Below are 27069 nucleotides of genomic sequence, written 5' to 3'. Positions count from 1 at the left end.
AGTCTACACACAATGTGGGAGAAGAATTATGAGTTTTTAAAGAGTTTTTCAGCAACTCTTTCCATCTAGTTGCTTACTCATGGGTTATACAGTTTTACAACACTTAACCTTTAAGTAGCAAAGCTGAAAACTCAGTGTGTACACTGCGATTTACAGCTGTTTTATCTAATTGATCAAAGTCTGTATATGCACCTTCGTTTGGTTATTTATTTGTAATAGAATATATTTTACCTTATTTACCGGTCACAGGATATTCTCATTGATTGACCGTAATCATAATAATATATATTGCCTAACATCCCTCTAAGGAAGTTAAGGCGTGTTTTACCAAAACCAACATGGTATCATCCTAACTACACGATCCTCTTCTTCCTCTTCCATTTTCTTTTCTTCTTCAACAACAACATCAATCATGGCAGGAGATAAAAAGACCCTACACCCGGCGTTTACCATCAACAACATCAAAACCCTCATCCCTATTCTCCTAGATATCAAACAGGATGAATACTCTTCTTGGGTTTTTCTGTTCGAGCTCCATCTTCAGGCTCATCGACTTCTCTTTCTCATTGATGGATCCGCACCACCACCGGATGTCGACGCTCCCACCGTGCTTCAACTTGACGCTCTCTGTCGTCAATGGATGTTCTCCACCATGACCAAGGATTTAATGCTCACCGTCCTCAAATCTGGCGAAACTGCTCAAGAGATTTGGGACATCTCAAGAAACTTTTTCAAGACAACAAAGGTAACCGTGCTGCGACTCTTGAACGTCAGTTTGTTAACCTTAAGTTTGTTGATTGCACTAGTATTGATGATTACTGTGATAAACTTAAATCCCTATCGGATCGATTACGTGATCTTGATTTTCCTATGAATGATAAACGACTTGTGATTCAACTCGTCAACGGCCTTCCGGAGGAATACAACACGGTGGCCTCCTTTATCCAACAAGCTATGCCTACATTCGATTCCGCTCGCTCACAGCTGCGAACCGAAGAGATCCGCCGCTCTCAACAGTCCTGTACGTCTTCACCTACAGCACTTGCAGCTACTGCTCGACCACAGATCGTGGTACTCAGCGCCACAGCGCTCAGGCTCAGCCAAACGCGTGGCAGTCGATCGTCCTCCTCCACTGCGGCTCCACCACTGCTGCCAACTCCACCACATCTTTACCAGTTGTATCGTGCACCACATCCGGCTTACAACAATCACTGGACACCACAGTGGGCAACGCCACCTTGTCCGTATCCCACAGCACCTCCGGAAACAGCATGGCAGCAACCTTTCGGTCACAGCTCCAACCGAGGCCGTGGACGTGGTGGACAGTCACGCGGTCGACCTTCCAGTATTGGACGTGGACAGGCATATCTCACTCCATCCACGGAATACCTTCATCCCAGTGACATTGCCGAAGCGTACAGTTCCATGAGTTTACACTCTCCTGACGACGCTTTATATGGATACCGGTGCCACATCGCATCTCACCGCAGACTCAGGTACCCTAAACACTGTTTTTAATACTAGCAATGTTCGTTCCATCTTAGTTGGCAATGGTAACAGTATTCCAGTCATTGCTTCCGGTACCAAGTTCATCGACATTCCATCTCGCACCCTAAAGCTAAAACCTCTTGTTGCTCCTGACATCATAAAAAATTTGATTTCCGTTCGTAAATTCACCACTGATAATCATGTGTCTGTTGAATTTGACCCATCTGGTTTTTCTGTGAAGGATTTGAAATCGAGGAAGATTCTTCTTCGATGTAATAGTTCCGGGGAGCTCTACCCTATTACTCCTTCTGCCGTGCCACCTTCAACTTCGATCTTGCCTCATCCAATATCCCTTCTCACGTGCTCCTATGATGTTTGGCACAGTCGTCTTGGCCACCCAGGGAAAGCTATCTTAGATAATTTACGTGCAAACTCTTCAATTCTATGTAATAAAAATCAGTCTACTAAACTTTGTCATTCCTGTCAAGTTAGTAAACATATTCGTCTGCCATTTTCTGATTCAAACTCTGTCACTTTTGCCCCTTTGATATAATTCATAGCGACTTATGGACATCTCCATTGCATGTCGAGACTGGTTTCAATTACTATCTTATATTGCTAGATGACTTCACAAATTATCTATGGATCTTTCCTCTCAAATTAAAATCCCAGGTTTATACCAAGTTTTTAGAATTTCGCTCTTTCGTTAAAACACAGTTTGAACGTGAAATCAAATCTTTTCAATGTGACATGGGTCGTGAATTCGACAACTCCTCATTTCACGATTTTGCTCACCAAAATGGGTTAGTTTTCCGTTTCTCATGTCCTCATACCTCCTCTCAAAACGGCAAGGCTGAGCGAATGATTCGTCGTGTCAATGACATCACTCGCACAATTATGTCTCATGCCTCAATCCCTCCCACCTATTGGGCCGACTCCCTTAATATGGCCGTCTACCTTCACAACATACTCCCTTCCAAAATTCTCGACTACGCTTCTCCAGTTTCAATCCTTTATCAACGACAACCAACGTACTCTCATATTCGTATTTTTGGTTGTCTTTGCTATCCAAACCTATCCGCCACCACTCCTCATAAGCTTTCTCCTCGTTCTACTAGGTGTGTTTTTCTTGGTTTCCCAACACATCATCGTGGCTATCGTTGTCTCGACTTAGCCACTCACAAGATCATTATCTCGACATGTACGTTCGATGAAAACGTTTTTCCTTTCAAAGAAAAACTTCCCATCGCATCCCACAGTCCAGAACCTCCGTCCTCATCACCTCTCCCTCTTCTTCCCATTCGTCTTCTCTACCCAACATCTCTTAACCCTCAGACCAGCCTCCCTCCTGCCCTGCCATCTTCCGCAGTTTCTACACAACCTATTTCCGCTGCCCAGAAACTACCAGCTACTCAGCACAATTCTGTCACTTCCCAACCAGTTCCTGCTGCACAGGAGCTACCATCTACACAGCAACTCTATACTCCTCCCCATCGTCGTTCACCTACAGCTACTCGACTCCACTCCACTGCACACCCAGATTCCAGCCCTGCAGTCTCTGCACACAGCGATCCAGCAGGGTCTGTCACTACCACGACCCCTGCCTGCCCTGCCCGGGCAGATCCACCATCATCTCCCACTCCGTCTGTTCCTGACAATTCAGTCACCTCATCTCGACCTGTCACCCGCGCCTCTCGTGGCATATTTCGTCCCACCCATCGTCTGAATCTTAATGTGCAAACACTGCAACCTCTATCCAATCTTCCAAAATCTCACCTGTCTGCTCTTCGTGATCCCAACTGGACCAAGGCCATGCTAGATGAGTTCATTGCTATGTTAAAAACACACACTTGGGACCTAGTACCACGACCTATTGGTGCTCATGTTATTCGCTCCATGTGGTTATTTCGTCACAAGTTTAATGCAGATGGTACATTGCAGCGACACAAAGCCCGTCTTGTTGCCAACGGTAAGTCACAACAGGTTGGGGTTGATTGTTTTGAGACTTTTAGTCCGGTTGTTAAGCCAGCCACTATTCGTACCGTTCTCAGCATTGCCACGTCCAGATCCTGGCCGATTCATCAGTTGGATGTCAAGAATGCCTTTCTTCATGGGGACTTGTCCGAGACAGTTTATATGTTTCAACCTCCAGGTTTTGTTGACCCTACTCGCCCTGATTACGTCTGTCGTCTTCGTCGATCCCTTTATGGTCTCAAACAGGCGCCTCGGGCGTGGTTTCAGAGGTTTGCAACTTTCATTACAGGTTGTGGTTTTCGGGGTAGTGTTTGTGATCCATCTCTTTTCATTTACCGGTCCGGTCAGGATACTGCATACTTATTATTGTATGTTGATGATATCATACTCACTGCCTCTACTGATGCTCTACTGTCCCGTTTTATTGACCTGATGAAACGGGAATTTTCTATGACTGATCTTGGCCCGTTGCATCATTTTTTGGGTATTACTGCCACTCGTTCTTCATCAGGGTTGTTTTTATCTCAGTCGCTCTATACAAAGGATATTATTGCTCGTGCATCCATGACAAACTGCAATCCAGTGGCAACTCCGGTTGACACAAATTCTAAGCTGAGCGCTACTTCTGGTCCAGCAATTTCGGATCCTACTTTATACAGAAGTCTGGCCGGGGCGCTGCAATACCTTACTTTCACTCGACCGGATATCTCTTATGCAGTCCAGCAGGTATGTTTATTTATGCATGATCCTCGAGAGCCTCACATGCAAGCCATCAAGCGCATTATTCGATATCTTCAGGGCACTATTGATCACGGTTTGTCACTATCGGTTTCGAATATTTCTGCCCTAACCGCCTACTCTGATGCTGATTGGGCGGGTTGTCCTGACTCACGACGCTCAACCTCTGGTTACTGCATATTTCTTGGAGACAATCTTGTATCATGGTCCTCAAAACGTCAAGCAACTGTCTCCCGTTCCAGTGCCGAAGCAGAATACAGAGGCGTCGCTAATGCGGTGGCTGAAACAACCTGGCTACGGAATCTACTTCTTGAGTTACATATACCATTACGGCGTGCTACTATGGTATATTGTGACAATGTGAGTGCTATCTACATGACTGGTGATCCGGTTCAACATCAACGCACTAAGCATGTAGAGATTGACATCCACTTCGTTCGTGAAAGAGTTCGTATTGGTGACATTCGCGTCTTGCACATCCCTTCGGAAAATCAGTATGCTGATATCTTCACGAAGGGTCTTCCACGTCAGTTGTTTCTTAGTTTTCGTTCTAGTCTTCGCGTTTGTTCCTCTCCCGCTCACACTAAGGGGGTGTAATAGAATATATTTTACCTTATTTACCGGTCACAGGATATTCTCATTGATTGACCGTAATCATAATAATATATATTGCCTAACATCCCTCTAAGGAAGTTAAGGCGTGTTTTACCAAAACCAACAATTTGCATTGATTGTGCAATTTATGGTGTGCTACAACATTCTTTTGGATTATTATCTGCATGTATCAATTGCACCACACCACATATATGTGGTACAAAGAGCTCTGGCTTAGATGGTAGGGGCTGATACTTTCTTCTTTAGATGACATGTGCCTACCCCAAAGTAAAAACGTTTTCCATCAATGTCTTATCCTACACTGGAAAACCAGTGTAGATGGTTAAGTCACATTTCAAACTAGTAGATATTGCGAACTAATAGAGAGATGCTAGACTCACCGTGGAGGAATCCCAAAAAGATCCGATCTGAAATTCTGAATTTATTATTGGAATAGGCAAAATACGGGCACAACTGCTTCTTTCAGTCGCATTTTTCACAGAAAACATCTCTCGGTTAGGTTAGTCACTTTTTTTTTTTTCTTTTAGGAAGGAAAACATAGTTCATATATATAGTCATAAGTAAAGAAGAATATCTTCTGCACCTAGTGTTAAATAATTAAGTAAAAATAGATTATCTTCAACAAAAAATTAACAATAAAATCAGAAACCAAGGGAAAGAAAATAAAGAAAATTCAACAAAAAATTCTGTTCAGCTCAAATGTTTAATTGATTAAATTACGAAGTAAATGTGGATGCAATAAATAGAGCCTTTCAGTCCATGTGGAGCAATAAACATGTGAAAATCTATAAAAATGGAAAAGAAAGGAAAAAATAATAATAGCCAAAGAATAATAATATTACATATATGTTGAGAGTTGAATCTCTGTATATTATCCATCAACATGGGAGAGAACACATCACAGTCAGTGAGTGTAAAACTGAAAACCCTAGAATGGGAAACAAATCCCACGGTTCAAAATGATGGTGTAATGTTGATTGTTTATATATATACTGAAAATTATCATCACCACCGTCCAAAATCTAATCTTCACCAAAAGTCATCGATTTTTGACTATTCCTTCATTCCCTGCCAAGATCAAGTACTTATCTTTTCTTGTAAGTTTAGTACATTCAAACCCTAATGCTTTACCAAGTTCCTCCTGAATGTGGTTGGCTATTTTAAATCTTGAAACTTCATGATCAGCGTTTTCATTCTGGCATGTCGACAATGATAACGGTGATGCTGCACCGGCAACTGTGTCGAGTAACCGGACAGTGTAAGACGGAGATGGGTTCATCAAGAAGAAAAGTGGGTCTAAGCATTTAAGACCACCAGCAGTAGTACCATAGAACATACTAACATGAGCATCCATAGCAACAGGTACGATTTTATCACTCATTTCAGCAAATAAAGGACTGAACCTAAGTAGGTATGGCTCTCTGCATGTAGTACCTTCAGGACAAACAATGAGATCACCTTGACTTAATAGTTTCTCCATCATATTTGCATCTTTAACCCTGTCTCTCGTCAATCTCACGGTCTTGATGGGTGCCAAAATTTCAGAAACTCTACTTAAGCTGTATGTAACAGCAGTTATGGGTGTACATAATGCTGCTGATAAGTAAAGTGGGTCTAGTAAAGTTCTGTGGTTACACACATAAAGAACACCTTTTTTCTTCTTCTCTTGACCATTTTGAAGGGTGTTTTGGTCATTCTGCTCGTTCTGCTGGTTTTGATTGTTGGTGGTGGTTGAAGATGGCATTGAATTTGATGAGTTGGGTCTTGATAAGTTAAGTCTCAAACCGAGCAGGGCTAAAATAGGACCAGCAACCCTGTAGGGTAATGTAACACCAATGATGCCTCTGATTATAGCAAGGCAGAAACCCAATGGCAACCACATGAATACAGCTAAGGAATTAAGTGGGGTAGGTTTGAGAACCAATCTACCGTCGTGGAATATAAGAGGCTTTGGGTATTTGTTCCTTGGTAGATATTGCCAGCTTCTCTTGTCTGCTTCACTCACATAGTAGATCTCCTGATTCAAACCAACAGTTTTACAGGTAAGAACATTTAAAATGGGAGAGAAATTAACACCTAACATCGAGCAGTTTTAGTACCATTCACTTAAAGAGTAAAAACTGTCAATCTTGAGAGTGACTTGTAAATAAACACCAAATAATATCCCAAATCTTGCATGGCATACAACAATGACATATCATGGGAACCCACATGTTCAAAAATACGTTTTTAGATTTTGTTGGACAGAAAAGTTTGTTTGAAAATGAATAGAAAGAAAATGTAGAGAGAGCTAGGGGATTATGAATGTAATATACCTTGCAATGGGAGAAGAGTTGATGATCCAGAGGTTTGTTGAAACTTCCAATGCCAATGACATCAGAAGGATTGTTGCCCATTAATCTATCTTCATGACTACCAAAGATTTCATCAAAAACTGCACCACTGGATTTCTTCTTATCTTGCATTAAACCAAGATAATATCCATGGAAAGTTTTCAACTCTCTGCCAACAACAACATCAATCTCCAAATATTCTTTAAGAAAACTCTCAACCATTATCCTTGGGAAATCACTAACACCCACTTTTTTACCCCCTCTCATTAAAACACCAAAACCTTCAAGTCCAACATCTTCTAAGAAAAACTTGGGTAAAACAGCTCTACCAACTTTGAAGCTTTTTTCTTTGATACCAAAGAAGCAGACCATGACCATAATTGATAGACTCATTTCTTCATCAACTAAGCATATGATAGGGTACATTAGTAACAAAAGAAGTGCCCTGAATATACCACTAGCTTCAAATGCTACTAACATGAAGTAAGGAAACATTACAGATGATGATGAAGATTTCAGAAGCGATCCTTCCATATCAAAGATCAAGGTTTGGTTCTTGGATATCACTTGATCAACAGATCTTTGACTAAGTGAAGGATATTTCTGTAACTTTGCTTGTGTGCTAGAAGTGTTAATACTCGACTTCCTATGAAGATGTGATGATTTAGTAGGGTTTCTTAACTTTCTTAGAAGTATTCTTGAAAAGAATACCAAAAGTGATTTGAAAGGCAAAGCTTTACCAGCCATTTTGTATCTTCTTCTTCTTGTGTTTTTACTACTTGAAGTAGCAGGCAGCTGTTGTTGTTGTTGTAGTTGTAGTGAGTAGCTCTTCTTCTTAATACCTTTTGAAAGTACACTTCTGTAATGTGTTTGTTTGTTTGGATTGGTTTGAAAAGTTAGAGAAAGGATCAAGGGGGTTTTATAGAAGGAGGGACAAACAAAATGCCTATGAAGGTTGATAGATTTATGAAAATGCCACTACGCAGCATGTGTTGGCGTTGCACACTTTACTTGGAAATTGCCTTTACTTGTCCATCTCAATAAATGTCTTGTGGCATTTACTACTTGTACTATTCTTTTATTCTACTCCTTTTAACTGGAATGGAATACCTAACTTACAAAAAAAAAAAACACTGGATGATGAATGGAAAATAAGAACATGGTCTAGTTTTGGCATAACAAAATCTTACTAGCTAAGGATTAGTGGTCCTAGTGAATGGACTTTCTTCTTCTTCTTCTTCTTCCCCAGTTCCCTTATTTGGAGGGAAATCTGAATTTCTGTCTTCCTGTTTACCCTTTTTGTTTGCTTTGGAGCCGTATTTCAAATTTTTGTCAAAATACTGGCAGTGGCACCTAATTATTCAGTGTCATCTATCGAATGGGGCATCACTGCTAATAGGGGTACCAAATTCTTTGGGGATGTACCATTATTGGTATAGGACAAAACATGCTCAAGCCTTGCATGGGTACATCACCAAACGATTTGGTACCCCTATTAGCAATGTTGGATAGGGGAAGTAAAATGAAACGAAAACAGCTCTTGATTGAGTGGTACGTGGCAAATTAGTGTGGGCCCACTTGACCAATAAGATGAGGTTTTCATTATCCACGCATTTATTGTTGGGAGTTTGATTGTGGTGGAAACTTGTTGACAAGTGACAACCAACGCGTGTAAGGTTGACTTTCAAGATTATTGGGCTAATATGAATGTGTGTTATAGTGACTCGACACTCTACAATCAATACGGGATACGTTTTGTTTTGTTCAACTCGGTTGCTGAGGAAGTCAATATTGGTTCAATTTGTCCTAGATTCACATGAGAGATTCAGTGTTATACTTCATGACGAGATGCAGTAGTACCATGACCATCACCCGTTCAATTTGTCATTAAATAGACTCAAGAAAAAATGGCGCATAAAATCACTATATCATTAAATGTAAACGTTCAGTCTTTCCTTTTATTTATAAGGTGTTTGGATATCAGAATCAAAATCAGAAATTAGAAATGAAAGTATTTTGCTTCATAAAAAGTTGATTTTATAGATTCTAGAAGTCGCTTTGAAGTTTTACATGCAAACTAATTTGTTGTCTTTTGACTTCTAGAAGTCGAGAAGCTATTTCTTTTGTATGTTAAGTACTAACCTCTATGAGGGATTCTTTTATCTATTGTATAGCCTAGTTAGCAATTCGGGGTACAGATAGTAGTTCGGAATGGTATACGTCCGAGAATTATACGGATTCAGATAGGACGGATTCGATCAAAAATTCGATCAACAGTTCGTTGTTCGGACAATTGGTCGGAACGACATACATACGTGCATATTCGCTTTATAAATGTGAGTTCGACACTTAAAATTCGGTTTACATATATGATAAATTGATAGGTATTATGACCTTATTACGAGACTAATTTTATTTATATATGATTTATAAGATGGAAAAATCATTTTAGCGCGATTATTTAACAAGAAGAAAACAATTTAATTGCATAAATGTATTATAAAACGAGTTTATAGACTTTTAAACAAAAATTAACACATAAAACACTGGTTAAACAACTACCAATAGAAAATTTTAACTGAATAATTGTATTTAAATATAAAGTATATACAAAATCAAACAAAAACCAATCAACAGAACTCTGATCAGAGAGTTACCAATAGGAGAGCGAGGTTGGACACGAACTAGGTTCAGAATTCTAGTTCTAAAATATCATTCGGATTTGGTTAGTTCGGATACGTTCGCGAATCATTCGTGAGGTCCATATAATCCGTGAAGTAGGTTCAGAGTTCAAATAGTTCGAAAATATCATTCGGATTCGGTCAGTTCGGATACGTTCGCGAACTATTCGGGAATGATTCTGAGAATTACTAACTAGGTTGTATAGTTTGTAAGTAGGGTGCTGTGTTGTTATCAACATCTACCTTTGGCTTGTACCGTTTTTGGTTATTTGTTCCTCAGTTATTTTGCTTTGCAGCTGACCCTTGTACTCAGTCACACTTTGTGATTTTTTGATTGAAATTGGCTTTTTTCCACGTGAAGAAAATTACAGTAAAATATCTACTTATCCAGTTATCCTATTAATTCACATATTCTGATTTCTGAATGTTGCAATACTCTGCGCACAAGAAAACTCGGTCGGTCATTTTGTAAAGATAAGGTAGTGTGGAGTGGTTCATGTTGTGCGGCGGTGGTGGTGATGCATGAACACTATTCTCAATCCATACCTTCAATCAATCAGTTTGCGGCTTTGCGTGTTGGCTGGCTACTTGGATTTTGACTTTAGAAAAAATAAAATAAAATGTTCGGTTTCATTTAATGCCTCTCCATCACTCTTCTCTCTCCCCCGCGGCCCCGCCCAAATTTAAAGCCTTTCATGAATTCTAAACCGTTTGAAATTCTGAATTCACAGTGTGGATCATGAGAGTGGCATTTGAGTATTTAATGAATGAATATTAGGGTATTTAAGGGTCATTTTAAATGCCAGTCAGAGAAAAGTTGGATGATATGAAAAGGGGCCAGAATGAACAATACTAGTTGTGCTAGAGGGCTGGCTGGGATGATGAATGACCAATTAGGGTTGGCTGTGATGGGTGCCATAGAGGGTGACTTTTGGCCGCGTTGCATTAACTCCAATCTCAACTGTATACCCCTTTGCTGTGCTTTTCCCTTTACGTAGTCTGGTGCGTCATGTTTTTCTTAGTTCTTGCTCAAAGAAGCGGTCTTGTTGCATTGTTTCTTTTGTGGGGATCTCACCAATTTTAGCTTTCAAATGAAGCTTCAACTTGCACCCAACATGAATATTATTGACCGGGATTTCGTACCAAGTGGCTGGTTTGGCTACAAAATAATCTTGTTTCCCAAAGCCTCAACAAACTAAAAGGAACAAAATTGTGTTACGTAACATACAAACGGCTATGGCAGTCTTTTCAAATATGCCCCAAGCTATCAATGCCCTTAAAACTGATTTTGGATAGTTCGTCTTTGGTGTGCCTCATTTCGGAAATCAACTTGCAATAGGAATGATATCATTTATGGAAACTAAATTCAATTGATAATTACTATTCTGGTTCAAATTTTAACTTCGGTTTTAACTGAAGCAGCACTAGAGTTATTCATATGTTACCAATTTATGACATTAAACGCTATCTGCATGGTATCATTGTAGCATAGATTCAATTAACTTCATGGTACAACCAATAAAATTTTGATAAGTGTTGTATTTTTTTTTATGGATAGAGAGGGTTATCAAATTCTATTGGGGTTCCGATGCCCTTTGTTTACATTGTATTTTGATAAATTCTGTTGGGGTAAGATGACCCCTACGACAGCCTTGTTTACATTTTGCGACTGATGATCTTCACGACTGACGCATAACAGTAAAATCTTTTTCTTTTCGAAAGATTGTTTAATTGTTAAGAAATTAAGCTGTCGTAGATAGAACTTTCCAACTCGTCATCATCATTAGGGTGTGGGTATACGATCAGTATCAATACCAAATGAGTAACACCTATATTTGTATTTCCAAAGAACTTAAAACTGTTTTAACATAATTTGTTTGCTAGTAAGGAACATCATCCAACTAATTGTAGTTGGTTAGTGTAATGGTGAACATAAATTGATAGGTTTACTTGCCAACCATAAAACAGAAGATTACTCTTTTCTCGATCGACACCTAATTGTCTTAATAATGGTACCCCAATTTCATGTTGGAATATTTTCAACGCCGCTAACCAAAGGGGGGTCCTGGGGGCATCGCCTCCCAGGCTGTGGTCGACCTGACAGGTCAGGTCGTGGGGGTCCAGGGGAGACCGCCCCTGGTGGGGGTTTCAAGGGGGCAACGCCCCCGGAAGAATTTTTTGAACTGAAGGTTTTATTTGGCCGATAAAAGCCTGTTCGAAAATTTCGAATCCAAAAGACACCATTGATGTCTGTTGATGAAGGAACCTGACGTTTCGTGAATAGAAACCTGTTGGCGAATAAAAAACCTATTCCCAACAGGTGCAAAACCCTTTATAAATAGCTTCTCCCAGTTTCGTTTTACATATAAGAAAAATCAATCTGTTTTCTCTATTTCAAAAAAAAAGCATCATCAGAAATCTCTTTGTGTGTTCTTGATTGAATCAAGGGGTACAAACCTTGAATTCAGTTTTCGTTGCAGGGCTTTCATTGTATCCTGAAGGCAATATTTCGCATACCTGTTGTAATCGCCAATTGTTATTGGGAGGGTAGAAATATTTGTCTAAAAGAAATTTATACAAGCCTTGAAAGTTTTGGAGTGCAACAATTTCTTCTCTGTGTCATTCATCCTTTGTGAAACCCATTTTTTTCCAACATTTCAACCCTAGCATAATTAGCTTAAAATGAACTTTGCCAAATCCAATCCTAATCGAAACTTTCAAATTGCAGCAACTGTGACCACCACTGATTAATTGCATCTATCAAGTGTATCAACAATGAAGCATTGTGTTGCCTTCCAAGCTTGAAAAACCCGGAAAGGATATACCCCATTATTCTAAGGTATATACAGTTTCACACTGATACAGTTCTGTAATCTTAATTGCATGATCATGGTCATCCACTCATCAAGCTTATTGACAGTTATTGTTAGACTTAAATGCGTTAAAGACCATTGTGTATGTTTTGAAACTCTGCTAGTCAACTAGCTGTATTATTTTCCTTTTCTATACATATATGAACCATTTTAAATTGTGCATGAAGAAACAATGAACATGCATTGGAACCCTAGACTTCATACAGTATGGGTCTGCTAGATTTCTAAAGTCTAAACCCTACCAAGTTTTAGTTGTATTAAGCGTTGCGAATCCAAAATGCCAAAAAATGGCATGTTATGAATCATAACAATGGATTGGAACAAAGAGAGAAAAATAAAGTTTTATCTGTGGAACTCTATATCAAAAAATTTATGAATATAGTCAAAATATATATAGCATGGGAAGTTTTAAGGAACCATTTCTTAGAAGTATGGTCATGAGACTATATAATTGTTTTAGCTTTCCTTTTACTTCCTTTTGGTGGGTTCACGGATATGGCTTTGTACTTTTGATTGATTTGAAATATCGGCAGTTAGCTATGTAGTTGCACATACTAAACCCATGCACATATGATTCGTTCATGTCGATTTTGTACGAACCGAAAATTCCAAAATGAATGGAACATTGCAATTGGAATGTATTGATTAGCTTCTGGATAGGTATTTAGTTGCACATAAGCAACCCATACACACAAAACCGCCCATATCATCTTCATACGAATACTCGAATGCAGTCGATATTGTATTGATGAGCAACGTGCATGCAACAACTAGAGACACTCACGGATGGGTTTTGTTCTTTGAATTTCAGCAGCAATGTAACTAGACACACAGCAATGTCGACTTTGTGCGAATATGATTTCATTAATTTGTTTTTATTTTTCAAGACGTCCATGCTTGTATGATTAGGTTGATTAAGTTGCTTATCCGATTACTAAATGTGTTCACAAGGATAAAAGTGTACCATGTACCGTTGTTGTACGTGACTGACCTTTTTTATTTATTGCGGGAGTTATGTTTTATCTTTATGCACCCATTAAGCCAAGTTACGAACTTATTATGACTCTCTGGTACTAATTTAAAACCCAGATAAGTGATTCGAAATTGACAATTATCTGTCCCCATTGATAAAGATGGATTAAAGGGAGAACTTAAGGGTAGAAAAGAACGAGAGGGAAAGAGAGTTATGTACGTAAATCTTTAATTGTACCGACAACTTGGGATGTAATAATGAAATGGGGATGAGATATAAAGACCAAGCACCCCGTTACAACATGGTTGATCCCTGAACTATGTAACCAAAGAATATAATTAACGTTTATTGAAACGAAAGTCAAATCTGGAGCTATGGTTGCTTTCGGTTCCTAACATCACTTGCTCTAGCTCTCACTTCTCATATTAGGCTAACTAATTAATCTTCAAAATCGGCTTACAGAGATAGGATTGTCCAAAATATATAAACTGCAGCACGCTGGATCTTAAGTAACCCATACAATATGAGAAATCTAGATTATGCTGCCGAACAAGATATACATGCCAAATGAAATTTGGAACCAGAAAATGGGAGAATATACAGACTGGTATTGCTTCTTCATTGCCCCCGCCATTTTGAAAATTGTTTTTATTTGGTGGCGGGGGCGAAAGAACTAGCTAGATCATGAGGAATCAACGTTATGGTCAACAACAGATAATCTCACTTTTTCAACCACATGGTGGGGCAGACACCGATGTGGGCTAACCAAGTTTAATTTGACGTAGGGACGACTATAGAGGATGGTGGTGGCCGTCGCAGTGGCAGTGGTAGGTCAACGGCAATACCAATAAACAACAGATACCTCTTTCTACTACAAGCAGGCCCGGTCACTCTTAGTATAGGGTTTAGATTTATGATTGACCACAAGTTCCAGCTATAGGTCCAGACCAAATGACACAAAATATATGCATGATTTGACCAGACTTAGTATGCAACAGGAGAGGCGACTAAGGAAAAGTGAATGCGCAACCCCACTCGTCTTTGTCAATCAAGCTATGGTATAGCTAGGCATTTACGCCTCTTCTTCTTCTTTGTTTATTTTCTTCCTTTTCTTTTCTTTCCGTTGGATACCGTCTACCGCGGATAATTAATGGTGGTACATACAATTCTGTGTACACTCTTTCGTAGGATGCAATACGCGTTAACCGTTTCAAGTCGCGGAAATCGACGCACACGATCAACTCCAAATTTGGATTATAATTCTAGGACTCTGTACGTACCCCACTATTCTGATACCATGGTCGACGACATATAACGACGCCACAGGCGGTGTATCGCCAGTAATTTACCGCTCCTAATTTACGGCTCATAAAGTACGGCCTATAAATTACCGTCCGGAAATTCCTCTGAGAAGAAGAACCATCATTTGGGGTATACTTAAAAAGTTTGGGTATATTGAATAGGACAAAAACAAGGTTGGAAATAGTGTTCTAGAGTGCCCCCTATCCATCCATTTTTCATAAAAACAAAAATACCCTTAAATAATTAGTGTTTACTTAGTGTTAATTTTGATATTAGTTGTTAATGATTATAGTTAGTGTTAGTGTTAATTTAGGATGATAATTTTCTTTTTAAGAGACTGAATGAGTTATGAAAAAATCTTTTTTTTCTTGAGATCTTTGTAATTATTGATAAATGTGGAAGACGATGTTTAATATCCATTTGCAGGTTGAATTTATTAAAAGATTGAATTTTTACAAGAATTCGGTTGTCCAGTGTTGGGTTCGTCTTACAATTATCAGCTGAACCTACTTATGATGAATAATTAGGCTATTACTTGCTAGCCGAACCTAACTGGAAGATGAACAGTTCGGCTCATTCGAAACACAATACTTATTAGCCGAACTTGTGTTTTGTATATTTTGCGCCAACTTACAAGTTAGAAGTTTCGTTAATCAATGTGCTTTCTTAATCAGCCGAACATGTTTCTGTATTTTTGATAGGTGCATAATTTACATGTTTATAGTGTCAATTCAATCCTTTCTTTAGCTATTATTCTTGAATATTACTTTTTATTAAGTTTGTTTTCTATTGTGCATCCTTTGTTAGGATGAATCGACCAAAAGAAAGAAAGTGAAGTCTACTAATGGAGAATACCAAAGTCCAAATTAAACTAATTCAAATCAAGGAGATCTTATCATCATCTTCAAGAGAATGAAAAGACGAAAACAACGCAAAAAGAATGAGGCCGTTCCGACATCGGACGAAGAAGTTATCGCCAAAAAAACCCTAAAAACTTGATTGTACGGAGATAAGTTCCGCTGATAACTCATCATCACGAGTTAGCTGAACCTGAAGCCTACAAATCAACATTTTCGAATTGTTTACAGAGATAAGTTCGGATTGGAAGTAATCTAATCGAGTCATCCGAACCTGACAACCACCTGGGATAAATTTCACTTGTCAGGTTCGGCGAGGAAAGGTCAAGGTATTAGCCGAACCTCACACTGTTCTGGGACATGTTTGGATGCAAATTTGACTTCTATCTCAAGGAAATACGGATTCAGAAGGATTCTAAAGCCTAAATTTGAGAGCTCTATGTAATAAAATCCCTAAGAAAAGGTTTTTCAATCTTCATCATCTCTTTACACCACAATATATTATTCATATTATCTTCCACATCATAAAAAAGACATCCAAAGCCCTAAAACGACATGCATAAATTTTGAGAAGAAAAATCAAGTTGGAGGTTCGCGATCACCACCATCCCCCTCCATCACCATCTTCATCATCACCTCCTACTACACCTATCATTATCGTCATGTTTTTCTACATGCAAACATCAACTCGCGATCAGTTCCCATTTTCGATGCATGCAAGTTCTTGGTGCCACCACCTCGAGTCTTGGGAGTTTTAGAATTAGGAGGAGTTACTTCCATTGTTCTCCTTTTAATCTTCTCTTTGAATTTTCCAGGATGGGTGCTAAAAAATAACACACCTTAATTTATTCTCCAAAAAAATAATAAAGAATGATTCGACTAAACAAGGTGATAAGTAACCCATAGATGAACAAGTTTGCAAAGTGACACGCCCATACACAGAGTAAAGTTCGGCACACCCGGTATTTATCAAAATGAGCCGAACATAGTAAAAATTATCAGCCGAACATGAATTATCAGTATTGAAGGTTCGGCTGATTCAATATTCAAAGTAAAACTGTAATGACCCGTCCCTCCAGCGGTCGTCCGGCAGTGTGGGGTTATCAATGGGCATCGCTGCGGTAATCTAGCAGAAACTTTCCAGAAGGTCACCCATCCCTGGATTACTCCGGCCCGAGCACACTTAACTGCAGAGTTTTCTGCCAACTCTGGAGCCAATTGTGTTGAAAAGGCCTTGGTGTTAGGAAAGGACAAACCATTACCTATATTCCATTCCATCGGAGAACCACTGCCGAAATCGGGGTATTACAATAACATTTTTTTCCAGCCGAACCGTTTTTCTTCTGCAGAAAAAAACTTAAGTTCGGCTGATACATTTCAACCGAACACGACTCTGTAACTACATAATGATGAAGATTCTCCAATGTATCTCATTCTATCAATCAAATATGAATAAAACAAGTTATGGGTTTGTGAGAAATTCTCATTCACAGAATTTTGTGAATCAACTATTTTGATTTTTGAGAAGAAAATGGTTGTTCTTTTTAAAGAGGGGAAGAAAAGGGTTATTCTTTTTGGAAAGAATTTAAGGTTTTTAATTAAGTGGATTAATTAGTGAAGTAATTAAGTTAATTGGTGGAAGGGTAATTAATTAGTGAATAGGTTAATTAATAAGAGAAAAGTTTTCGGATTAGAATTTAATTTAGTTGAAGAGTAATAAAGTAATTTAAATTATATAAGAGCATTATAGTAACTTGAGCATAGCTAAAACACCCTTTATCATTTTCGATGAGATAACATAATAACTCTGTAGGCCCAAACTTTTTTCAGTATGCCCCAAATGACGGTTCATGAAAAAATGCCGACAACATGTTGATGGACTAATGCCACATGTTATGGCCGCTGATCCAATGCCACCGGTCCATTGTTGCAGGTTTTGGTTGCCGTCATATTGCCCCGGGTAAGTACTGCCTGCCCATTCCCATAAGTCATGCTCACCGTAGTACTCGCCCATTTCCATGAGTCATGGATACTGACACACTATTGTATCCCAATGGTTGTTGATCCGTCGTCACGGGCCATACCAGTCCAACCTAATGCTCCGAGTGTTGACCTAATTTCTAAACCTCAAAGAAAGTTCTAGACAACTCGACTTATAAGTTAGTCCAAGTGAAAATACTTCCGGAAGAAATCTTATCCAAGACAACAATGGATATAAGATTTACAAGTTTTCCGATCAAATTTTAAAACCTCCTATAAAGAAATATATTACTAATTTGACTGACAAAAAATATTCATTATTTTTTTTTGTGAGTACCCACATTATTTTCATTCGGAGAAAAAGAGTTATGAATATCACTGTCAAGAGATTGTTTGAGGCGATCAATACTTTTTTCACAAATATCTTTGACTCGTTATATTTTTTAGGAGAAATAATCCAAGAAGATATGATATATAGAAAAGTTATTTCTTCAAAAGAAAACATGGCAAGATCAGGCAAACTGCTTGAAAATAAGCCAGTACTAGCATTTTTAACCATGTCGTATGGAACGAGATTAATGGTCGTGACAACCCCCTGTTGATGGTAGAGGAAGAGATGCAGTCATCTTGTTAACTTATTTATTTTTGTAGTGCAACTACCAATTTATGATATCTAAAAGCCAAATATCACGTATAAGGCGTTAAACCCTAATCAACTAGTTATGATAATTTATATTGTAATCCCTCTCTCTGTCTTATTTTGCTAAAGGTTTATGACTTATTTGTAGTCCTTTAATATATAGAGATTTTCATTTTTTTCCCAATATTTTCCTAATTTGTCCCTGGATTGAAATATTCGGTAAATCCTTAAATACGTATATATTATTCACTTTCCTTAAATTATAACGAGTTTTCCTAGGAAACATAAAAACACATGAACTAAAAACCAGGATACTTAAATATTCCGGCCTAAACCAAGACAATGGTCGTTCCAGAGTCAATTCGGTCACAAGAGAGGATGGGTCGATCTATAGGAGGGAAGCTGAGAACTGTGTGAGATCAATGTTGATCAAGGATTGTGGATGTGTTGTGTATTCTGCGTGAATAAGTTTTGATTGATTAAATTTTACTCTATTGAGAGTGATTGCTCAGACGCTGAGAATTCTTGTTCTCTTGTTTCAATCATGGGTCCAAATATTTATTTATATTGCAAGAAATAGTAGATACATTGATCCCAGTAAGTGTGACGGTTGCTGGAGTCAAAGAATGGGAAAGTGGGAAATCGTGTTAAAACTAGTTACTCATCGTGCTGAGACTTGGTTGATTGTCCGCCCACTACTTCATTAACTCCTCTAACCGCTTGCACGACTTAGTCACATTCTCATCGTGAGTGAACCCACGTGCCGTAGGCCACTAGACCAAAATCCTAGTTAATATCCCCCATGTGACACGATTGATGTCTCGTGATTGTGGAGTCTGCAAGGAATACATGTATTCAATTAGTCAATTGTTGACTTGATTGGACGATGAGTCCTTGTATTGTTGAGTCGAGCATGATTTACGAATGCTCTAGGATTCATGAATTAAACATGTCTATAGAGACAGATGTATAATTGTCGAATGAATGTCGATAGTTAAAGTGAGAAAATATTGCTCATTTGATGAATTGTTGAATATTGATAGTTGAACCAATATTCATAGTCTGAGAAAATATTGCTCGTATGATGAATTAAATATTGATGATCGAATCAATATTCCTAGTTTGAGAAAATATTGCTCGTTTGATGAATTATTGGTAGCTGGACCAATTAAATTTTTAATTTAAGATACTGGCAACTGGACGAGTATAATCAATTAAAAATGTAGATTGCTGGATCAACATAAAATTATTAATATTTGAACCTGTTCAGAATTATGCTTTGGGGAGTATTAGATTCGAAACCCTAATTTTGATCAACTGTCGATCAATTGATGATTTTATGAAAAATCAACCATTGGGTGAAAGAGGTACCGGCTAAATGGGATGATTAGCCAACCGTGTAGTTCCAAGATGCTCGAGTGAGCAAATACCAAAGTCCCTTGAAGACTAGTTGGTGAAAGGATGATTAAATGTTGGTTTAATCATTTATTGAAATAATACTCGTTTGAGCATTAGGTGATAAAAACCTAATTATGAAGAAGTGAGGGACCGACCAAGAAGTCATGGAACCGGCCCTGACGTTCATGGGACCGATTGACGATCGTTTGATGAAGGTCCAAGTTGTTTGGAAAATTTTGAACCTATTATGAAGAAATTAAGTCAAATTATGAAAATATATGGGACCGGCTTTCCGCGAGCCAAAGGGCTGAACCTGGTCGGTCAAAGTAACATGCCCATGTCACCATAGTCTCCGTGTCTCAATCCTGAAAATTTTGGTATTTTCTGGTGTGCGTTTGAGCAATATTTGAGAAAACATGAAGAAATTAGGGTTTTGCTCAAAGCTGAGGAGTTTCATAAAATGAAGGAAATAATAATAATAAAATAAGGAATTACAAGGTGTGGGACCGACCACGGCTAGGGCATGGCCGGCCATCTAGTAGGCCCGGTCCCGTGACACCTTTCCTAATTTTATATTATTTCCATGATGCGAAGGAAAATATGAAGAAACTGAGAGTTTTCTCAAACGATAGAATTTTCATGAGATAAAGGAAATAATAAAATAAAGAATTACAAGGTGTGGGACCGGCCACGGCTAGGGCATGGCCGGCCGGCTAGTAGGTCCGGTCCCGTGACACCTTTCCCTATTTTATACTCCATCCGTTCCACTTTAGATGATGTTCTAGGAGTTTTCACGCAGATTAAGAAATGGAGAGAGATATAAAGGTTTTCTAACTATGCCCATAAAAAAAGTCTTCAAACATTCATTGCTATTAGTTCATTTTAAAATAAACTTATAGTTCCAAGACAAAGTGTGAGGGTATTATTGATAGTTTTGTGGAAAAATATGAAATCTTTCAAGTATTGTGGAACAAGAAAATAATCCTAAAACATCATCTAAAATGGAACGGAGGGAGTATTATTTTCATCATGCGAGGGAAATATGATTAAACTGAGGAGTTTTGCTCAAATGAAGGAGTTTTCATGAGATTAAGGAAAAATAATAAAATTAGATAAAATAAAGGAAGAGGCATGGGACCGGCCATGGCGGCATGAGCGGCCGGACGGTGGGCCCGGTCCCTAGGCGCTCCTTTTAATATATTTTTATTATTATTTTTCTTCCCTATTTTGCATAGGCTTCCTCGTTCGTTCATATTTTTGAATGCTCGTTCATGCATTCGGGTGCTCGTTAAATACCCTTGCACCATTTTCTCGGGTCTTACTCGGTGGTGGCTCAGATGTCCTCTGTTGAATATTTATTACTAACCCATGGAATTCTGCTGGAAAGAGCCATGAACTGAAGTAATGAAATATTATGAAGAGCGTAAAATATTTTCTAGGAATTCAATTCATGAATCTTGCGACTAGAAATAATTAATTGATTAATTGATGGCTCTATACTAGCAGGCAAGCTATCTAAGAGCATTATAATTATTCGAAAATCGAGGTATGAGCTAGTTGAAGCGTAATACTCGATTTGAATATTTATTCTGTAAAGTCAGGGAACATTGCGACGTCCTGAAGACGTTATTTCTCTATACTAGTGATTAATACATCTAGGAGCCGTCCAATCATTTTGATTCTATACATAAGTGATTAATGAAATTGCTCAGTTAATGAAATATGTCGTGGTCTCAGTTGAGAGACTGCATATGTATGCTCTGAGAGGCAATACACTCAGTCAGAGGTTTTATGGATACTCTGAGAGTCAATACACTCAGTCAGAGGTTTTATGGATACCCTGAGAGGCAATACACTCAGTCAGAGGTTTTATGGATACTCTGAGAGGCAACACACTCAGTCAGAAATCATCATGACATGAGTTTTCATGCTTAAACGAGACACATGGATCTCAATATGATGCGTGTCGTAACCACAACAAATTAATCAAGATATTTCCATCTAATGAACTGGTAATATAGCGGTAATAAGGATCGTTCCCACAGAGAGTTGTGTAATTGACAGGTTATTTAGATAGCAAAATAAGATAAAACAAAGTAAAAAGGGGGTTGGCTTATAAGATAAATAAAAATATAATAAAAAGAGAATAAGATGAAAGGGATGATCAAGGAGTCCTTCGCCATTACCAAACGTTGACTCAATAGTATACTTATCTATCTTCGTTAGAACCATTCATCACCAACCGTAGGAAAGCAGGTAGAGCAGTGCTATCCCCAAAGTTCATCTTGTAACCGGATACCGAAGCGCTCGCATATCAAGTTCTATACAATTGAACCACCAAGTAGTAGCGCACTCAATGTGTAACCCAACAGAAGCTTTAAATTATGTGAACTTAGGTTGATCCTCGCAGTTAGACTTGTTAGAGCATTGCTTGGTCGAACTCGCATGCATTGCTATCTCAAGCATGTTTGTCAATATTAGTGATCAAAACCATATGTCTTGATTTCTAGTATACTTATGACTAAGTCTCGGTCTAGGATAGTAAGGAATAGTTGAACTCCAGACTCCATGGCGATTATCTTGCAAAGACGAAGAACTACTCAAGGAACCAGTGGAACTTCATCCAACCAAAAGGTATGTGGAGACTTGAACTCATCTTGTCACTCAAAAGTCTATCTACTCCATCTCCTACTCTTGAGACAAAGGTCATATAAGTATGATAGTTTTCATACATACACATTTGCTATTTTGAGTCGAGTTTACTCACCTATCTTTTTCTCGAAATGCGTGTTGGTAATCTTTTGCTTTAACCATCTTCATCTTTATTCGTAACGAAAGTCATGATGACGTTTCAATCTTTAAAATAGCTTTCATGACGATAGTAGATTAATTATGTCTAACGATTGTTATAACATTATATAAGAATGTTTCAACGATTGAAATCTAGAGTTGAGAATATGTAACCACCTATGGATGTAAGCATATAGTGTGTTCGGACATAAGTGTATAAATCCATGTGCCGCAAACCAAGTGCGTGCATAAGTGTGCATGCGGTATTGGTGAAAGAGACAGGTTGGGTACGCGTACCCGTACGCGTACTGGCGGAACTTTTTCACCCGAAAAAGTCTACTGAGTTTGGAAACTAAAGCCAACTCAAAATCCGGTAGCTAAAGTACGCATACCCGTACGTGTACCCAAGCTAGTTATTTATCAAATCGGTAGTTCATGGACTTAAAACAATAAATTATAAGGAATGCAATCTTTGCAAACCGTGGGTATATTGTTCATGAATTGATTCAAATGAATCAAACCGATTTTTTTTCAATTGTGTCTATGTATAAAGACCTAAGAAATTGAACAACTCTTGAACTAGTTCTTATGGGTCATTTGAACTAGTTATGAGAAATATGAATACGGTTAATATCAAAGCACTCATATGGCTAACCATTGGTCAACCATTTGTGAACTAACCAACGTACACGTTTAGGTACGGTTACTCAAACCTAAATGAATACATTTCATTTGTGTGTGACAAGATAAGTTTCAATCTAACGGTTGAAAGATATTAGCTTGGATAAATCAGGTTTTTCATCTAATGGTGATTATTGAATGCTTTGTTACCAAGGTAACTTAGATTGCAAACCCTGATTTGAAAACTATATAAGGAGACGTCTAGAAACTGTGCAAAACTAATCCCCACGCCTCATGTGTGATACTAGTTTGTTTGTTAGAGTCGATTCTCCTTTAATCGTAGGTTTCTTCTCGAGACCCTGTCGATTAACGACTGAAAGACTTCATTAGGATTGTGAAGCCAGACAAAACTACTTCTCTTGTAGTTGAGCGATCTGATCTTTCCATTTTTTATCGTACGAGTTCAATTGAATAATTGACTTGAGATTATATCTCCGATAGGGCAAGATAAAAAGAAATCACAAACATCTTCGTCTCAACATTTGTGATTCCACAATATCTAGTTTCGCTACCATACGATTTAGATTATTGTGAGGTGATTGATAATACTAGGCTTTTCTTTGGGAATATAAGTCTGGTTTATCAATTGGTTCTTGTTCACCTTGATTTTTATCAAAAGACAGAACAAATCTTTTAGGTTTATCTGTGGGAGACAAATTTATCTATCCTTGTAGATTTTTCTATGTGATACAGATTTGTTTATTAAAGTCTTCGACTTTGGGTCATAACAACTCTTGGTTGTGGGTGAGATCAGCTAAGGGAATCAAGTGCGTAGTATCATGCTAGGATCAGAGACGTAAGGAGCGCAACTGTACCTTGAATTAGTGTGAGATTGATTAGGGTTCAACTACAGTACAAACCGAAGTTAGTTTGTAGTAAGCTAGTGTCTGTAGCGGCTTAATACAATGTGGTGTTCAATCTGGACTAGGTCCCGGGGTTTTTCTGCATTTGCGGTTTCCTCGTTAACAAAATTTCCGGTGTCTGTGTTATTTCTATTACGCATTATATTTTGTTATATAATTGAAATATCACAGGTTGTGCATCTGTATCAATCAATTGTGAAATCCAACCTTTGGTTGTTGATTGGAAATTGATTGATCCTTGGATATTGGTCTTTGGTACCATCCAAGTTTATTATCCTTGTATTTGATAAAGAATCGCAGATTTCTATTTGCTTGAGTAAAATCAAATAAAGAGAGAGATATTCACTCCTCGATATACTTTTCTCTAGATTGAGTCTGACTGTCTAGTTGATTCTCTAGAAAGTATATTGGAGTTAGTCCATACAGATTTCTAATCGAAATATTGGGTGTGGTTGTTAGACCCCCGCATTTTCAATTGGTATCAGAGCAGGCAAACACGTTCAAGACCTCAAAAGTCTGTGTTTGTAGCGATCTGACTCTATGGACATAGGTGCTATCTCTATTAACGTACCACCAGTCTTCGATGGCTCTAATTACTTATGGTGGAAAATTGTTATGCGGGCGTTTCTTCAAGCGCATGATTTTCAATCATGGGTATATGTTGTTAATGGATATGATGCCCCCGTTGTTGTAGTAGGTAACGTTAATGTTCCAAAAAATATTGGCGAATACGATGCTGCTGAGATACTTGCTGCAAAGCAAAACTCCGACGGTTTGAATGCCATCATACATGCCATTACCCCAAATCTTCAGCACCATGTGTCAAATTGCGCTAGGTCTAAAGATGCGTGGGATATCTTAGAAACCATATTCGAAGGAATACTAGTGAAAAGGAAGCTAGGCTTCAAAACCTTAATTCCAAGTGGGAAAACCTTCGTATGGCAGATGAGGATTCATTTGATGAGTTTAATCACAAAGTGTCTGAAATTGTCAATGCATCTTTGCATTGGGTAAGACTATTCCTGAAAAGGACATTGTGATGAAAATTCTCAGATCGCTGCCATCTAGATACGATTCTAAGAAGCATGCCATCATTGAGGGAAATAACCTTGATAACCTCTCCAGAAATACACTGGTTGGGAAGCTTAAGATCTTTGATCACAAACACTCTTCCAAATATAAGTATGTAGCGTTCAAAGCACTGAAAGACACAAAATTACTTGATAAAAGTAAAAATGTGTATATCTCTGACGATGATCACTCTGAGACAGATTCATCAGATGCAGATCTTGGAAAATCAGTCTCGATGATCACAAGAAATTTTATAGATCTTCTGTTGAAGAGAAGTAAACGGTTCTCCAGAGATAAACCAAAAGCATCAGTCAAACCTCATAATCGTATTCCTCCCAAAAACAGGGGCACGGATGAGACAGATGACGAGGATATGCCTCAGTGCTTTAAGTGTAAAGGATTTGGTCATTTTGCAAACGAGTGCCCAAATCGTAGAAAACACACTGGGAACAAAGGTATTGCTGCGACACTTGACGAGATGTCTGGCAATTATGATTCTGATGAAGACAAGAAATCAAGTGTTGCTCTTCTGTCTGAAAATATTGATTTTGATAATTGTAGCAATACATACATCAATCTTGATAATCTTTTAGAAGAGAGCCCAATCAAGATGGAAGAATCAATTGACCCGTCTTTTGGAAACTCTTTGCTTAATGTTTCAGGATCTACTTTGTGCCTAGCAACTTGCGTTTCAAAGGCCCCTGAACCATCCTTTGCGTTGACACGATCCTATTGTTCTCTCAAGGGACATGAATTTTCAAAGTGTTTCAAGTACAAACACAAGATGAGATATGTCAACAAGCTTCAACGAAGAGCAGATCGTCTAGACAATAAGCTTAAACTCGCGGAGAAAACAACTAAGGTATGTAAGATCTTGTCCTCTTCGAAAAGACTAGTTTCCAAGGAAAGATATAGACCATTAGAGATGAAAACCTGGTATAAACATGCGGAAAGGTAGAGCTCTATTGATTCCGTACAAAAGGGTCATGGTGGACAAATCATTGTTCACCACAGCACAACCTGATTGTGTTGTTTTTGTGCATCTTGTCTCATGTGCCTGTTCAAAAGATACAAGATCTTGCACACCTCAGACGTTATACTTAAAAAAATAATTTTTTTTCCTTTTTTTTGGCTTTGAGTTTTTTTGGCCTTGAAATTTCTTCATATCAATATTGATATTGGAAGGGACCGATTTTACAAAAGAAGAAGGTTATTATCGACAATTCCGCTCTTTATAGGGTTGTGAGTTGGACGTGTACGAACCTGTTTAAAGGTTTCGAATCCCTACATTCCTTTTTCCTTCTCTGATATTCTTTATATCTTAAGACTGCTTGTTCAAGTTGAATTGTGAATTCCTCTCACACAATCGTGCTTTCATGGATACTCCAAGCATCATGTCTTCATATGGAAAAGATATCAATATGATTGTTAATCCATCAATCACCAAGGAAAAAGAAAAATATTCGGTGTCCCCATCCTTGAAAACAAAAAGAAGGAATGTGAGGAAGCCAAGAGCAGTTCCTTCCAACTCTCAGAAATTCTCTGATGTTCTTGATGAGTTGAAAGAGACAAGAAAGGAGATTCGACAAATAAAGGCTTGTGTGTTAAGATGTTTGGAAATTCAGAATACCCTGGTTCGACATCTTCAGCCAAGACGGTTTGTTGGTATTGACTCCTTCCTGCATGAACCCTATGTTCCAATGGTTGTTGACGACAAGGAGTTCGAGAACGATACAAAATTTCTCAAAGATATCAATGTCTAGAAAGTCTTCTTATGAGAATTTATTTCTTATGTATTAGGAAGAATAACTA

General features: G+C 38.3%; 2 protein-coding genes across 2 annotated transcripts; one reads left to right on the top strand and one right to left on the bottom strand.

The window, feature by feature from the left end:
• Positions 1–636: 636 nt before the first annotated feature.
• Positions 637–1518, top strand: LOC113360328. Its single transcript, XM_026603848.1, has one exon. The coding sequence runs from the start codon at positions 637–639 to the stop codon at positions 1516–1518; it is 882 nt and encodes a 293-aa protein (XP_026459633.1).
• Positions 1519–5609: 4091 nt separating this feature from the next.
• LOC113357982 (probable glycerol-3-phosphate acyltransferase 3) lies at positions 5610–7895 on the bottom strand. Its single transcript, XM_026601479.1, has 2 exons — positions 7131–7895; positions 5610–6832 (listed from the first exon to the last, which is right to left on the bottom strand). The coding sequence occupies exons 1-2, from the start codon at positions 7893–7895 to the stop codon at positions 5855–5857; spliced, it is 1743 nt and encodes a 580-aa protein (XP_026457264.1). The 3' UTR covers positions 5610–5854.
• Between the last annotated feature and the right edge of the window lie 19174 nt (positions 7896–27069).

Source organism: Papaver somniferum, chromosome 3 (genome assembly GCF_003573695.1).
Source record: "Papaver somniferum cultivar HN1 chromosome 3, ASM357369v1, whole genome shotgun sequence".
In the NCBI taxonomy this organism is placed as follows: domain Eukaryota; kingdom Viridiplantae; phylum Streptophyta; class Magnoliopsida; order Ranunculales; family Papaveraceae; genus Papaver; species Papaver somniferum.
The sequence above is the reverse complement of the archived record's forward strand: the minus strand, read 5'-3'. Positions and strand labels throughout refer to the sequence as shown.

Coding starts and splice junctions, on each gene's coding strand:
- LOC113360328 (XM_026603848.1), top strand. CDS start 637: ATGGATGTTCTCCACCATGACCAAGGATTTAATGCTCACCGTCCTCAA.
- LOC113357982 (XM_026601479.1), bottom strand. CDS start 7,895: ATGGCTGGTAAAGCTTTGCCTTTCAAATCACTTTTGGTATTCTTTTCA. Junction 6,833..7,130: donor AACTCTTCTCCCATTGCAAG/GTATATTACATT, acceptor GGTTTGAATCAG/GAGATCTACTATGTGAGTGA.